This window comes from Eptesicus fuscus, chromosome 13 (genome assembly GCF_027574615.1).
Source record: "Eptesicus fuscus isolate TK198812 chromosome 13, DD_ASM_mEF_20220401, whole genome shotgun sequence".
NCBI classification, from domain to species: domain Eukaryota; kingdom Metazoa; phylum Chordata; class Mammalia; order Chiroptera; family Vespertilionidae; genus Eptesicus; species Eptesicus fuscus.
This window is the reverse complement of record NC_072485.1, coordinates 1,205,094-1,221,928: the sequence shown is the minus strand read 5'-3', so window position 1 is coordinate 1,221,928 and position 16,835 is coordinate 1,205,094. Positions and strand designations below refer to the sequence as shown.

The following is a 16,835-nucleotide window of genomic DNA, read 5'->3' as shown; positions in this document are numbered from 1 at the left end:
CTGGATTTGCTGAGAACTCCACCACTGCCTGCCATGGGACTCCAGGCAAGTTGTTTAGCTTCCCTGGGCCTCAGTTCCCACTTCATTAATAGAGGCATGCTGGTACTTGCTTCACAGGGTTGGTGTGAAAATTAAAGAAACTTAAAATTAAAGACAGTTTGGCTCAAATAAACTCACAAAAATTAAAAAAAAATTAAAGAAGGGGGTACTGTGCTTAACACGGTGCTTGAGACATCCTAAGCACCAAATACACATTAGTTAACGTTGTTTTTGTTCTTAGTCTAGAGAAATAAAACTAGAAATCGGCATTGCAGTGTTAAAAGCTTGGTTAAATGCTTTGCCAAGTTCATGGGGAATTTTATTTCCTTTTTGTAGGCTGGATTTTTCACAATCAAAAACCAACAAGTTGCTTTTTTCTTCTCTTTTTATTTTAATATGTTTTTATTGATTCCAGAGAGAGGGAGAGAGAGATAGTAACATCAATGATGAGAATCATTGATTGGCTGCCCACAACCCGAGCATGTGCCCTGACCTGGAATCGAACTTGGACCTCCTTTAAAAATATATATTTAAAAAATAAAAAATTAATTAATAAAAAATTATATATTATATATATATAATTTCAGAGAGTAAGGGAGAGGGAAAGAGAGAGTTGAGAATCATTCATCAGCTGCCTCCTGTACACTGCCTAATGGGGATTGAGCCCACAGCCTGGGCATGTGCCCTGACTGGAAATTGAACCGTGACCTGGTTCATAGGTGGACACTCAACCAGGCACTTCTTTTTCACTGTAGCTTCGGGCCTTTGGGCTCTTAAAACTATAAGACCTCTGAGTTTATTTTAGGTTGACCTCTTGCTCCTAGAGTGGAAACTGCTGTTAGGGGCTAAGAGGGGAGAAAACAGACTTTTCAGTTCTGTAGTCTAGAAAAATGGATTCTACCCAGGGAGCCAAATGGAAACACACACACACACACACAAACTGATAGCAGATGGAGAAGGGCTCCCGCTTGGCTCCAGTGGACATGACTGTGGTACATCACAGGGGAGCAGTTTGCTGAAGGGAGAAAAAAGAAGGGATTGCTAGTCAATTCTTTCTTTATGTATGTTTTTATTGATTTCAGAGAGAAACATCAATGATGAGAGAGAATCATTGCCTCCTGCACACCATCCCCAACCCCACTGAGGATCGAGCCCACAACCCAGGCATGTGCCCTGCCAGGAATGGAACCCTGACCTGGTTCATAGGTCGACGCTCAACCACTGAGCCACACCAGCCAGACGCTAGTCAATTCTTGATTCTGAATTGTGATATCTAATTTTAAGCTAAAAATTTGAATTGCTTCTGTATCTTTAGTCCCTTCAGAACTTGAGTTTTCAGTGTACAGAACTTTAAGGAAATTTGTACACATGATCATTTACTGTGCAGTGTGCCTGCTTATCTTCCTCAGTCCTGGAGGCCCTGGACTCAGACAAGTGGAACTACAAGACAGACCCTGGTGTATGTCCTGACACGTGAGGCCGAGGCTCACACCCCAGCAAGCAGCCTAATTGAAGGTTAGGGAACTGAAAACCTTGTTCTAATTCCAAAGAACTTGGATGTGTTTGCCCAGAGTCGCTTTAACCTCTCTGATACTCCATTTCCCATCAAAGATAATGATACTCTGCAGGTGATTGCTGTGAAGAGACCATGAAAAGTGAGAGCACTTGGTTAGATACAATTCACTACATGAAATTAAGGGCTGGTTCCTGTCAGTCCATTTTATGTCCCCTATGATGGTGGATGAGCTCCCTAAAGGGCAAGAACCATGTCTTATTGCCCAGCAGGCCTGGCTCAGTGGTTGAACGTCGACCTATGAACCAGAAGGTCACGGTTCAATTTCTGGTCAGGCATGTGCCCAGGTTACAGGTTGGATCCCCAGTGTGGGACTTGCAGGAGGCAGCCAATCAGTGATTCTCTCTCATCATTGATGTTTCTATCTCTCCTTCTCCCTCTCTGAAGTCAATAAAAATATATTTAAAAAATAAAGAAAAGTGTGTCGGGGGAGTGCAAAAACAAACTTCACAATACCATGTGGCCACTTTTTACAAACATACTCTCAAAATGACTGTCACTTCTGTACAGAGCTCCTTGTGATACACAAACAACACCTTCAGTTTTCCACGTGGACTGGTGGTTTTGACGGACTTGGGGATTGTGGGTGGCCATGGAATATCTTAGGCACTGCAAGTTGTTAGATCACCAGCTCTCAGAGCTGCCACTTGCAGGGTTTTTTTGTTTGTTTGTTTTTGTTTTTTTGTTGATGTCAGAAAGTTTCATTCGAACCTGTCCCTCACTGACAGTCTCCGCTCAGCTGGTCCCAGTCACTCACGTGCAGGTTTTTTGCTGTGTTCTGTTTATATCCCATGCCCTGCCCCTATGGAAAGGGGAAGAAAGCCCAGGTTCTTGGGAGTTCCCACCCTATTGGGATTTCCCAGCTTCTTTAAGAAACATGTTTTAGCCCTGGCCGGTTTGGCTCAGTGGATGGAGTGCCGGCCTGCGGACTCAAGGGTCCCAGGTTCGATTCCGGTCAAGGGCATGTACCTTGGTTGTGGGCACATCCCCAGAGAGGGGTGTGCAGGAGGCAGCTGATCGATGATTCTCTCTCTTTGATGTTTCTCTCTATCTCTCTCCCTTCCTCTCTGTAAAAAATCAATAAAATATATTAAAAAATAACAGGGACACAAAAATGAATATAAGAAACTGGCTATTGCCGAAACCGGTTTGGCTCAGTGGATAGAGCATCGGCCTGCGGACTGAAAGGTCCCAGGTTCGATTCTGGTCGGGGGCATGTACCTTGGTTGCGGGCACATACCCAGTAGGCGGTGTGCAGGAGGCAACTGATTGATGTTTCTAACTCTCTCTTCCTCTCTGTAAAAAATCAATAAAAATATATTTTAAAAAAAAAGAAACATATTTTAGCCCTGGCCTATAGCCCAGTTGGTTAGAGTATCCTCCTAATACACCAAGGTTTTGGGTTCGATTCCTGATTAGGGCACATATAAGAATCAAGCAATGAGTGCATAAATAAGTGGAACAGGTGAACGTATCTCTCTCCCTCTTCTCTCCCCCTCCTCAAAAAGCAAAAAAAAATGAAAAAAGAAATAAAAAAACCCCACATGTTTTAAATGTGTATTATAAGCCACACACTCTAACAGAAGAACATGCCCTAACTGGTTTGACTCAGTGGATAGAGCATCAGTCTGCAGACTGAAGAGTCCCAGGTTCGATTCCGGTCAAGGGCATGTAACTTGGTTGTGGGCACATCCCCAGAGAGGGGTGTGCAGGAGGCAGCTGATCGATGATTCTCTCTCTTTGATGTTTCTCTCTATCCCTCTCCCTTCCTCTCTGTAAAAAATCAATAAAATATATTAAAAAATAACAGGGACACAAAAATGAATATAAGAAACTGGCTATTGCCGAAACCGGTTTGGCTCAGTGGATAGAGCGTCGGCCTGCGGACTGAAAGGTCCCAGGTTCGATTCCGGTGAAGGGCATGTACCTTGGTTGCGGGCACATCCCCAGTAGGGGGTGTGCAGGAGGCAGGTGATCGATGTTTCTCTATCATCGATGTTTCTAACTCTCGATCCCTCTCTCTTCCTCTCTGTAAAAAATCAATAAAATATATTTAAAAAAAAAAAAGAAACTGGCTATGGTGCACAGTCTATATCTGGTGACAGATACAAACTTTTAATATTTCTCTTTTTCTACAGTTGAAAAACCAGTTTCATACATACTAGTTCATTTATGTCTCAAGAGATCTATCTGTTTGTTCTTATGCCAGTACCAGGCTGTTTTAATGGCCTTGTAGTATAGTTTGATATCAAGAATTATGATCCCTCCAACTTTGTTCTTTTTTCTCAAGATTGCTGAGGCTATTCAGGTTGGCTTATTTTTAGTTCCATATAAATTTTTGGAATACTTGTTCTACATCTGTGAAATATGCCATTGGTATTTTAATAGGAATTGCATTGAATTTATAGATTGCTTTGGGTGGTATGGACATTTTAATGATATTAGCTTTTCCAATCATAAACACGGCGTATGCTTCCACTTATTTGTATCTTCCTCTTTTTTTTCTTCAATGTCCTATAACTTTCCAAATACAGGTCTTTTACCTCCTTGGTTAAACTTATTCCTAGGTACTTTATTTTGTATGTTGCAAGAGTAAATTAGGTTTTCTTTTTTTAAAAAAAATATATTTTATTGATTTCTTACAGAGAGGAAGGGAGAGGGATAGAAAGTTAGAAACATCGATGAGAGAAACATCGATCAGCTGCCTCCTGCACACCCCCTCCTGGGGATGTGCCCGCAACCAAGGTACATGCCCTTGACTGGAATCGAACCTGGGACCCTTGAGTCCGCAGGCCGACGCTCTATCCACTGAGCCAAACCGGCTAGGGCTAAATGAAGTTTTCTTAATTTCTCTTTCTGATAGTTCATTATCAGTGTATAAAAATACCACCTATTTTTTTTTCTCACCCGAGGACATGTCTTCACTGATTTTGAGAGAGAGAGGATGGGGGAGAGAGAAGAAGAAACCTGGGGATGAGTGTGCCTACTTGTACCAGCCTGATGGTGTGACTGGTTGCCTCCTGTGTGCGCCGGCCACCGGGATCCAACTCCCAACCGAGGCATGTGCCCACTGGAAATCACACGAGCAACCTTTCGGTGTACAGGACACTCCACTGAGCCACTGGGGAGGGCGCCACCGGTTTCTGCATATTTATTTTGTCTAGACATTCCTCATCTTGATCCCTCAATACCTGGGCTTTTAAAATACATTTTTAAAATTAATTTCAGAGAGGAAGAGCGAGAGAGACAAACGTCAACACATCAACGATGAGACGCTCACCCATTGGCCGCCTCCCGCCTCTGACTGCGGATGGACCCGCAGCTGGGGGATGTGCCCCGGCGGGGCCTGAGACCGCGGCCCTGGCTCCGAAGTCCACACCCAACCGCCGAGCCTCGCCAGCCGGGCAGGCCGCGCTAAGCATTTCAGCTTCCCGTCCGAGGCCGCAATCGGTCCAGGGCGGGGTTTCAAGTGGTGGGCGGGGTGCCCTCCCGCGGCCCCGCCCCTCCCGCGGCCCCGCCCCTCCCGCGGCCCCGCCCCTCCCGCGGCCCCGCCCCCTCACCAGCAGCCGGAAGCTTTCACTCGGTTCCGGAGGGCCCGGGCCTCCAGGCTCCAGGAAGCGGTGAGTCATGTGATTCTGGGCGCCTCTCACGTGATCTCTGACTGGAGGCCGGGGCCTTGGGCCAAGATGGCGGCCTACTTGCAGTGGCGGCGCTTCGTTTTCTTCGACAAGGAGGTGGTGAAGGAACCGCTGGGCAGTGATGGGCCCGCTCCCGGGCCCGCGCTTACCTCTGGGCCCGCTGCTTCCAAGTTCCTCTGCCTCCCTCCTGGCATCACTGTCTGCGACTCAGGCCGAGGGAGCCTTGTCTTTGGAGATATCCTTCACCTGGCGCTGTCGTCCCTCCTCGGATCCCTGAGGAGATCCCGCTGGGACAGAATCGGCCCCTCGGAGTGTTCGTGCCACGTGCCCCTTCCTGTGGATGCGCGCCCGGTGCCGTCTGTGGTCTGAGGGCAGGAAGGCCATTCTCTAACTTGCCAGCTGAGTCGTCCTTGGCAATCGTTTAAGCTCCCCAGGCTTCAACTTCCTTATCTGTAAAAGGGTATAACATGCCAATTTGCAGTAGGGTTATTTTAAGACCAAAAGAAAGGGTGCAAGTTGGCTTTAAGAGATGAATATGTAAGGTGTCCCTATCTCCCCTGCCCAGTATTGGGGTGACAAGGTAAATGAGACCAGGAGTGTGCGGCTTTGTTCTTCACATTGCTGCCTATGAACTCTGGTCTCTTGACTCCTTTAAAGATAAGGGAGCCCAGGAGATAAGATGGACAAGTCCATGAAAATTTAAGGAGCTGCATGTATGTTAGTTATCTGGGTTCTGGCCTAAATGTAAGTCTCTCTCCTTGGAAAGGAGGCTCCTTGACTGCTCTGCACATATGGAAGGTCAGGTCTGGTTCTTGTCCCGCTCCCTCCAGCTTACGGGCTTCCAGGCCTACAAACTACGGGTGACACACCTGTACCAGCTGAAGCAGCACAACATTCTGGCATCTGTCGGTGAGGATGAGCAGGGCATCAACCCCCTGGTGAGTCCTGGGAAGGTAGCGGGAAAGACCCAGACGTCTGGGAATGTTTTGTTTGTTGGAGGGTGATTAGCATTCATCCATCTGAGGTCTGCCAACAGGTCAAAATCTGGAACCTCGAGAAGAGAGATGGTGGCAATCCACTCTGTACTCGAATCTTCCCTGCCATCCCAGGAACAGAGCCCACTGTTGTGTCCTGTCTGACTGTCCATGAAAATCTCAATTTTATGGCCATCGGTAAGCAGAAAGAGGGCAAAGCTAAAGCTCCAGGATTCTTTGTAGATGTTTTTCAGAGTTGCTTCTGCGGCTCATATTGTTTTCATCGGACCACCTTGTTCTGAGATATTAGAGTTTGGAATAGGAAAGGATTTAGTTTTGTTCTTTGAAAATGAGTCAGTGAGTACCTGTCATCTGCATGTTAACCGTTGGAGAAGTTGGGTATGGAGAGAAATCTCATCACTTCTAATGAGTGCTTCAAATGGTCATTTCCCCTCTGTGCTTCCTGACCTTTCAGCTTCAGTGAAGTGGTTTCCTGCTCTTGTACAGGTTTCACGGATGGCAGTGTTACCTTGAACAAAGGAGACATCACTCGGGACCGGCATAGCAAGACCCAGATTTTGCACAAGGGCAACTATCCTGTGACTGGACTGGCCTTTCGCCAAGCGGGAAAGACCACTCACTTGTTTGTTGTGACAACAGAGAACGTTCAGGTATGACCAGGACCTCTACTGTTAGGGGCAAGTGCGAAAGGCTTCTTTCTCGTTGCTTAGGGAGCTAGCTTGGGAACTGACAGGAGAGGCTGGATTCTTACACTTGTCGTCATATAGCCTGGAGTCATTTGCTGAGCTTCTCTCTTCATTTGAGAGAGTAGGAAGAGGTAGAGTTAGGAAAAGAACTCTGGGCTTGTAAGAAAAGACCTGAATTTTTTTTCTAACTTGTGAAGTGACATTGGACAAGTTGCTTTACTTCCCTGGATCCTTTGCTCCTAATTTATAACAGCCTACTCTCAGGAATAGTCTTTTGATAAAATAGTAAAATATTATTGTATTTTTCTTACTTGCAGAATTCCTGTAGTAGGTAGTGACAGTATATACAGGAGAAGGAAGTGTGGTCCCTGCTTATGTATTTAGTAGATGGGTGATGGCTAATGGAGAAGGCAAGCGACAGGGAAAGTCTTAGGGGGCTGAGAATTAAAAAGAGAGTTAGTATGGAGATGGGGATACCTTTGGGAAGGCTTAGATGCCGCCGTCTCAGAGGGTGCCTGATAACCCCTTTCTTACTTCGCGAAGTCCTATATAGTTTCTGGAAAGGACTACCCTCGTGTGGAGTTGGATACCCACGGTTGTGGCCTGCGCTGCTCAGCCCTAAGCGACCCTTCTCAGGACCTGCAGTTCATTGTGGCCGGGGATGAGTGTGTCTACTTGTACCAGCCTGATGAACGTGGGCCTTGCTTCGCCTTTGAGGGCCATAAACTCATTGCTCACTGGTTTAGAGGCTACCTTGTCATTGTCTCCCGTGACCGGAAGGTTTCTCCCAAGTAAGAACTCAAGGGAAAGGGGGAGGGCTGTGCTTGATCCCCAGAATTGACCTGATTTTAAAACCCTACTACCTGGATCCTGTCAGTCTCCTGGTCTCCTACTTTGGTTTTATGTAGATTGTGCTTATACCTAGAATCAGTTACAATGTTTATACGGAAAAATGTGTTGTGCTGCAGACATTGGTTGAGCAGTCCTGATGCCCTAGAATGTTTCAGAGAATTTTGGACCTGGTATTGATTTTTGTACTCTTTAGTAAAAATAAATTGAGGAAGGAGGGCTTAAGTATTAAAAACTCTAGGAAGTGCAGGACCCAGAATTTTTTGTCTGAGCCACCTTGACGGGGCGGTGGGTCCTCTGCATGATGGAAATAACCCCTCAGATGTTAGCCTGTTCATTCAGTACTAAGCACAATGCTTTACATATGCCAGGTGCTAATTATTTGTTAAACGAATGGGTGTTTAAATGTACTTAATTTTTTAATCTGTTATCTGTGTTAGTTATAGGACCTTACAGGGTAAGATCAGATCTGTATGTTCTCTCCTTATGACTGCCAGCACAATGCTGCATGTTGTGGGATGAGCTGCTAGAAGGCCAAGAGGTGATTTGTTCTGGGTGGAATGGGCAGCTCCAAAGTTGTCACTGGAGCCCTGGCTGGATAGCTCAGTTGGTTAGAGCATCGTCCTCATACACCAAGGTTGCAGGTTCGATCCCCAGTCAGCACATGCAAGAATCAACCAATGAATGCATAAATAAGTGGAACAACAAATTGATGTTTCTGTCTCTCTCTCTCTGTCTCCCTTCCTCTCTCCCTAAAATCAATCAATCAATAAAAAAAATCAAAGTTGCCACTGGAAAGGAAATAAAGGGGAAGCCGAGGCAGAGAAGGTACAAATGTCTGGTGCTTTTTCTTTCCCCCACAGGTCAGAGTTTACCAACAGGGATTCACAGAGCTCCGACAAGCAGATTCTCAACATCTATGACCTGTGCAACAAGTTCATAGCCTATAGCGCTGTCTTTGAGGATGTAGTGGATGTGCTTGCTGAGTGGGGCTCCCTGTACGTGCTGACGCGGGATGGGCGGGTCCACGCACTGCAGGAGAAGGACACACAGACCAAACTGGAGGCAAGGCCACCAGGTTCCCAGTGCTGGCCATAGGCACCCGATACTGCTGTAGGAACAGGCTCCCAAGACACCTTAGCCAGAGTGTATCCTTCTCTTTGGGTCATAGCCTTACTCAGCTCCCTTGGGATAGAGATACAAGGTCAATGGCTTGGGATGAGGCTTTAGAGCAAGCGTGTCAAACTCGCGGCCCACGGGCCACACGCGACCCGTAACGAATATTTTTGCTGCCCAGCCAATATAATGGTATGTAAGAAACGTTTTAATAAAAATTTCTTAATTTTTACAATATCCTGTAATACATGATTATTAATAACAAACTACAACTGACTGATGACTATAATTGTGTTGCATTCATTTCCCTTACACGCAGGCGCACCATTTCTCTCTAGTAATACTGGCAGCAAATATTTTAACAGCCGATTGTCACATCATAAGTTTTGTACTGACTTGTTTGGTGTGCGCAACAGGAAATATTTTGCTTTCAGAGAACAAGAAAAATAGGTTTATTTGCTTTTTATTTATTAATTTGTGCAGTTATTCAGTGTCTGGTAAGTTAATGTTCAAGAAAAAAATCTTAATTTTTATTAAAATGTTCTATTATTTTATGTTAACGATGACTCATTTATTTCAGCCCTTTGTATCCAGCATGTCTCTATCGAAATAAACCTAGGTTTCTTTGAAAATTGAAGCTTTAGTTTTTTTTGCAGCCACATAAACCTTGTTTATTTGGCCCGTGTCAGCCTTCGAGTCTGACATGCTTGCTCTAGAGGGAAGTAATGGCCTGGAGCCTGAGCCCACTTTCAGGGTCCACTCTGCAGAGAGCCTTAGAGGTCTCACCCTGTTAGGATCTAGGCAGATCAGAACTTCAGGACTGTCTGGCATGTGTGTTGTGGGTTCATTCTGGGGAGGTGTCGCCTCAGGACTGCATCTACCCATTTTCTAATCTCTTTCCTTCCAGATGCTGTTTAAGAAGAACCTATTTGAGATGGCGATTAACCTGGCCAAGAGCCAGCACCTGGATAGTGATGGATTAGCCCAGATCTTCATGCAGTACGGCGACCATCTCTACAGCAAGGGCAACCATGACGGGGCGGTCCAGCAGTATATCCGGTCAGCCCCGGTGCTTAAGGGTGTAGCTCTGAATGCAGAGACAGGCAGCCAGATGGGCTCATACCTGTGCTCGGGGGGAGGGAATGGACTCCACCAGGAACCTTCCTTTTGTTTTGCAGAAACTGGGATGCCTTGCGGGAGGAGACAGTATGTGGAAAGGGAATGTTTAGGGTGAAATACTACATGACCAGTATGCGATTGAGCTGATAAACACCTACAGTTTGGCCTTTGTTAATATTCATTTTTACCTAATTCTCCCACACATTCTTTCCTTGGTATTAATTCTTGGAATTTCCTGCCCTAATAAGGGGTTTTAAGACCCTTTCTAACTTCTTTCCCAACTTCTCTAGAATTCCTGTTTTCAGCCAACTTTAAGAATTAGTGCTCTGGAGGCTTGTTACTCCTGTCGTCCACAGTCTAGCAGCCTCAATGTCACCTGGGACTTGGTTGGAAATGCAGGCTCTCAGGCCTCTCTGCAGCCCTTTTAAGATTTGCAAGTGCCCGCCTGGTGTGGCTCAGTAGTTGAGCATCTACCCATGAACCAAGAGGTCCCTGATTTGATTCCCAATCAGGGCACATGCCCAGGTTGCTGGCTCGATCTTGGTGTGGGACATGCAGGAGGCAGTTGATGGATGTGTCTCTCATCGCTGTTTCTGTCTCTTTATCCCTCTTCCTTCCTCTCTCTCAAATCAATAAAAAATACTATTTCTTTTAAAAGGAAGCTCTGCAAGTGATTCCTATGCGTGTGAGAGTGTGAAAAGTACACTGATCCCGATGCTTCTTGTGCGCGTGTCTCCCTAGAACCATTGGAAAGTTGGAACCGTCATATGTGATCCGCAAGTTTCTGGATGCCCAGCGTATCCACAACCTGACCGCCTACCTGCAGACCCTGCACCGGCAGTCCCTGGCCAATGCCGACCACACCACCCTGTTGCTCAACTGCTACACCAAGCTCAAGGACAGCTTGAGGCTAGAGGAGTTCATCAAGGTGAGGGGGTTTGGGGGGTGGTGGTGGAGCAGGACGGGAATTCCTTGAGGCCCCCTCTGAGCACGAGGTGGCTCCCCCAGGGCTTGCCCTTCTTCAGCAGGAAGCAGGGAGAGGAAAGAGCTGGCCTTACTCGGGACCGGAAAGGACCCTCTGGTCTATAAACGGGAAGAGGAATAGCGTTTCCTGCTGGTTCTCTCCTGTCTCCCTTCTTGCTTTATGATGCCAGAACTTCCCTCGGAATCTAAGCCCAGGGAAGTAGTAGTGGGCTAGCCCTTTGTCCCCAGAGGAGTCCCCCTAAGTAGTAGGGGCAGAGGAATCGGCCCTTAGAAACTTCCTGAGAGGCAGGGGAGCATGCTCTTTTAAACACATGGGCTTTATATTATCTTAAGAATCTGGTCTTGAATCAGATGCATGTTTCCTCTCTTTCCCTGACCACAACCTCTTCTGTGAGTGATGCTGTCTAATGTTCCTGGCAGACAAAGAGTGAGAGTGAAGTCCATTTTGATGTGGAGACTGCCATCAAGGTGCTGCGGCAGGCTGGCTACTACTCCCATGCCCTCTATTTGGCCGAGAACCATGCACACCATGAGTGGTACTTGAAGATCCAGCTAGAGGACATCAAGGTAGGGGAGATTCTTTTTTTCCCTTCAATTTCGTGGAGTTGTTTTTTGTTAATCCTCACCGGAGGGTATTTTTTTTCATTGATTTTTAGAGAGAATGGAAGAAAGGGAGGGAGAGAGAGACAGACAGACAGACATCCATCAGTGTGAGAGAGACACATCGATTGGTTGCCTTCCGAACTCAGTGCCCAGGCTGATGCTCTAACCACTGAGCACACAGGTCAGGGCAGTAGGGGAGACTCTTGACTCAAAGTTCTGTTCTTTCTCTAGGACATTCTGGAATGATGACAGTGCTTCCTAGTGAGTGAGACAGGAACATGCCCTTACTCTGCCCTTTATGTCTCCACAGAATTACCAGGAAGCCCTTAGGTACATTGGCAAGCTGCCTTTTGAGCAGGCAGAGAGCAACATGAAACGCTATGGCAAGATCCTCATGCACCACATACCAGAGCAGATGACCCAGTTGCTGAAGGGGCTTTGTACCAACTATCGGCCCAGCCTTGAAGGCCAAGGTGACAGGGAGTCACCAGGCTGCAGGGTGAGGCCCTGGGGAGTGGCTGTTGGACAGCAGGCATCATCTTTGGGGCATCTTAGGTTCCAAGCTCACTCACTCCGCCTCCTCTCTCCTCATTGCCATCTTAGGCCAACTCAGAGGAGTTCATCCCCATCTTTGCCAACAACCCACGAGAGCTGAAAGCTTTCCTAGAGCACATGAGTGCGGTGCAGCCCGACTCACCACAGGGCATCTACGACACGCTCCTTGAGCTACGACTACAGAACTGGGCACATGAGAAGGATCCACAGGTGAGGCCTGGTAAAAGCTGCAGGAGGTACTGGAGAAAAGACAGTTCTTCCATCTTTTGTGGCTGCTTTGGCTGCCTTCTATAGACCAATAACACCTCACCATTGGTGGCTAAATGTCCTCAGTAAGAAGGAAATTGGACTGAGGGGAAGAGATAGTTGACTTGCCTTGCCCCAAGAGGCCTTGTGGTTTTTTCCTTATGTCCAGCAGCTCTCTCTCCTGCCCCAGGTCAAAGAGAAGCTTCACGCAGAGGCGATCTCCCTCCTGAAGAGTGGCCGTTTCTGCGACGTCTTTGACAAGGCCCTGGTCCTATGCCAGATGCACGACTTCCAGGATGGGGTCCTGCACCTCTATGAGCAGGGGAAGCTGTAAGAGTTTGGGGAATTTCAGGGGAGGGGGAAGGGTCCAAGTAATTTTCCAGGGATAGCCCCTGAGGTGTGCCTGACTTTGCATAGGTATCAGCAGATGATGCACTACTACATGCAGCATGAGCAGTACCGGCAGGTGATCGCGGTGTGTGAGCGCCATGGGGAGCAGGAGCCCTCTCTGTGGGAACAGGCGCTCAGTTACTTTGCCCGGAAGGAGGAGGACTGCAAGGAGTACGTGGCAGCTGTGCTCAAGCATATTGAGAACAAGAACCTCATGCCACCACTTCTAGGTACTCGGGAGGAAAGGGTGGGTGGGTAGCTGCCAACTGCTGAAAATCAGGGCTCTGGGGCAGGAGCCCTTCAACCCTGTCCAGTGGGTACTGCTTGATTTATTGTTTCCTCCTGGACCCCTCTCAGTGGTGCAGACCCTGGCCCACAACTCCACCGCCACCCTATCTGTCATCCGGGACTACCTGGTCCAGAAACTGCAGAAGCAGAGCCAGCAGATTGCACAGGACGAGCTCCGGGTGCGGCGGTACCGAGAGGAGACCACCCGCATCCGCCAGGAGATCCAGGAGCTCAAGGCGAGGTACTGGCATCTGAGCAGGTGGAGGAGTCCAGGGATAACCTTGTCCTTCACAAGGTGTCATTAAATGCTTTTCAAAGACAAAAGATTGTATGGAGTGTGTTTGAGCATTTCATGCGTGCAGATGTTTTAATGGAGGAATTCCAAAAAAGATTGTTATTTATTGGGCTTTGGAGGATATTATCTAGTGTAGGTACTTTTCTCGCTGTATTTGCTTATCTATATTTTACATTTTCTAAACACACATCTAAGTCGTGTGGTTAGAAGCCATTCAGAAGTAAAAACTTTGCTTTAGAAAATACAAAAAGGGGCCTGGCCGGTGTGGCTCAGTTGGTTGAGCATTATCCCATGGACCAGGAGGTTGCCTGGTCAGGGCACCGGCCCGGGTTGCAGGCTCAACTCCCAGTAGGGGGCGTGCAGGAGGCAGCCGATCACTGTTTTTCTCTCATTGATGTTTCTATCTCTCCCTCTCCCTTCCTCTCTCTGAAATCAATAAGAACATATTTTCAAAAAGAAATACAAAAGTGCTTAATTTATATGTATATATAGTAGACATTAATGCTAACTTTTTTTTATATATATACTAGCTTTCCCGTTGCAGGAAAAATCCTGCAATAGGATTTCCTGCTGCACTCTACCCCGCCTCCGCCCCGCCCTTGTCCCCCGCCTCGCCTTCTCCTCCAGCCCGCCCGAGTTTCCCTTCTCCCCCGCCCCGCCTCCGCCCCGCCCTTGTCCCCCACCTCGCCTTCTCCTCCAGCCCGCCTGCGTTTCCCTTCTCCCCCGCCCCACCTCCGCTCCGCCCTTGTCACCCGCCCCGCCTTCTCCTCCAGCCCGCCTGCGTTTCCCTTCGCCCCCGCCTCCGCCCTGCCCTTCTCCTCCCTCCGCCCCCCCCCCCCCCCCCCCCGGCTTGCTTGCTTCTTCAAAGCTTTACTCCCTTCTGCAGCTCTTGGCTTCTTTGGATGCTGTCTTGATATGCAAATTAGCCGCCATCTTTGTTGGGGTAATTTGCATACTCGTCCTGATTGGTTGGTGGGCGTGGCTTGGCTGGTGGGCGTGGGTTAGGTGTAGCGAAGGTGCGGTCAATTTGCATATTTGACTATTAGATTAGATATATATATATTTTATTGATTTTTTACAGAGAGGAAGAGAGAGGGATAGAGAGTTAGAAACATCAATCAGCTGCCTCTTGCACACCCCCTACTGGGGATGTGCCCGCAACCAAGGTACATGCCCTTGACCGGAATCGAATCTGGGACCCTTGAGTCCACAGGCCGATGCTCTATCCACTGCCGGTTTCGGCAATGCTAACTCTTTAAATATTATTTGCCCTTAATATTGTGAAATGTGTATTAGAGAACAATCCCACAAATATTTACTGAGCCCCTATTATGTTCCAAGTACTATTATATATATATATTTTAATATTTTTTTAATTGATTTCAGAGAGGAAGGAAGATGGAGAGGGAGAGATGCTCAACCACAGCCATGCTGGCCAAGCCCAAGTACTGTTAACAACACAGTGGAGTTTACATTGTAGAGGTAGAGACAGACAGTTAACATATTAAACAAGCAAAATGTTATAGTATGTTAGATGGTGTTAAGTTCAAAGAAGAAAACTGAGGAAAGGGAGTAGGGTGAGGAGTCTGTGTGTGTGTGTGTGTGTGTGTGTGAGAGAGAGAGAGAGAGAGAGAGAGAAAATTTCTAAGGTGTTTGGGAGAGGCCTCTGAAAGGGTCACATGTCTACTATATATACATATAAATTAAGCAGTTTTGTATTTCTTTTTGAAAACAGACCTGAAAGAGTTTTGTGGCAATGGTGAGGCTGAAAGAGAAAAGTACCCTGGGTGGTTGGACTCCCTGGGACACACTGAGGCGCACTGCAGGCCCAGCACTGTTGTCTTCTGACCTTTCCTAGGTGGTGAGGAGAGCAGGGCCTGGAGCGCTCCCGTAGGGACTCCAGCTGCCTTCTCTCAGCCTGGCTCTTGGCCCTGCCCTCACTGCTTGCCACTCCTTTCTGGTCTCCCTGCCTGTAGTCCGAAGATTTTCCAGAAGACCAAGTGCAGCATCTGTAACAGTGCCTTGGAGTTGCCCTCAGTCCACTTTCTCTGTGGACACTCCTTCCACCAACACTGCTTTGAGAGTTACTCGGAAAGTGATGCTGACTGCCCCACCTGCCTCCCTGAAAACCGGAAGGTCATGGATATGATCCGGGCCCAGGAACAGAAACGCGACCTCCATGATCAGTTCCAGCACCAGGTTGGAAAGAGTGGCTGGATGAGGACCCACTCAGAGGCGGGAGCACTGCAGGGGCGCTCACTTGAGGAAACAGCACTGCAGTTCTGATTCCTCCTCTTCTTTCCCACAGCTCAAGTGCTCCAACGACAGCTTCTCCGTGATTGCTGACTACTTCGGCCGAGGCGTTTTCAACAAGCTGACACTGCTCACTGACCCTCCCACGAGGCTGGCCGGAAGCCTGGAGTCTGGGCTGCAGCGGGACCTGCTTGTGCACTCCAGGAGGGGCACTTGAACAGCCTGGGGTGGGGGAGGGGGGTAGTGGAGGCCCAGCAGCAGGAATACAGGACTGAGACAGAGCTATTGCCCTCTGCTGTGATCTGATGCTATAGCCTTCAGGACTGAAGGGGATTTTTTTCCTGCCTTCTCTTTGGCCAGCCCACCATTTTTCCTGTTAACTTTCTGAGCAGCGTTGATTATTCAAACCCTGGGGGAGGGCACCTCAACAGCCTCCAAGTATAGACAATAGCTGCTTTATTCTCCGTCCAGGAGCACCAGCCGGTGCTTGGGTCCTTGCTCCCAGAGTCTATAGATAAACGATCTCAGCCCTGGCCGGTGCGACTGGGTTGGATGTCATCCATACACAGAAAGGTTGCTGGTTTGATTCTCAGGGCATGTGCCTGGTTTTGGGTTCATTCCTTAGTAGGGGGTGTGCAGGAGGCAGCCTGTCAGTTAACGTTTCCCTCCCTCTCTCAAAAAATCATTAAAAATTTTTTTCTAACAATTGATTTCAGGGTGGATAAAGTTACTCTGGGGACTTGCGGATGATTCTTTGCTGTAGAATTACTTCTCTTCCTCTGCATTCCTAGAGCTCCAAGGACCCCTTCCTCACAGACCGCCTTAAAGATCTTGGTTAGACTTCATTCCATGAGTGGGCGGGGCCTGTGGCATCTAGTGGAGTCCCGCTTACTGAAGAACCGCCGCAAAAGATCCCGGGACTGAGGTCCCCCAAACAGTTCTGCTCTGTAGTCTGGCTGGCTCTGTGGTTCTTTGGACAAAATTCTTAGGTGGGAGGCAGGTTCCGATAAGGAGCCTTGGGCCTAAGTCTGCCTTCACAGGGTCCGCTGGTGCCGGTACTCAGCATCGGACGATAAGCAGGATAAAAAGGTCTGCAAAGGGGAGCAGCGGGGTTGATCTGTGCTCAGCCCCTGGCCAGCGCTGCGCGCAGAACAGCGGGGTGGAGGTAGAAATGAGCAGGTGGGAGGCTGGGTTTCAAACCCGGAA

At 48.0% G+C, this 16,835-nt stretch overlaps 1 protein-coding gene across 1 annotated transcript; it reads left to right on the top strand.

Annotated features, from left to right (window-relative positions):
• The first annotated feature begins 5,231 nt into the window (after positions 1-5,231).
• VPS11 (VPS11 core subunit of CORVET and HOPS complexes) lies at positions 5,232-16,337 on the top strand. The gene is made up of 16 exons (XM_008150083.3): positions 5,232-5,485; positions 6,040-6,188; positions 6,287-6,422; positions 6,732-6,895; positions 7,475-7,722; positions 8,644-8,845; positions 9,804-9,955; positions 10,757-10,943; positions 11,420-11,566; positions 11,913-12,101; positions 12,206-12,367; positions 12,594-12,733; positions 12,821-13,023; positions 13,151-13,322; positions 15,353-15,575; positions 15,685-16,337. The coding sequence occupies exons 1-16, from the start codon at positions 5,299-5,301 to the stop codon at positions 15,844-15,846; spliced, it is 2,823 nt and encodes a 940-aa protein (XP_008148305.1). The 5' UTR covers positions 5,232-5,298; the 3' UTR covers positions 15,847-16,337.
• Positions 16,338-16,835: the final 498 nt, after the last annotated feature.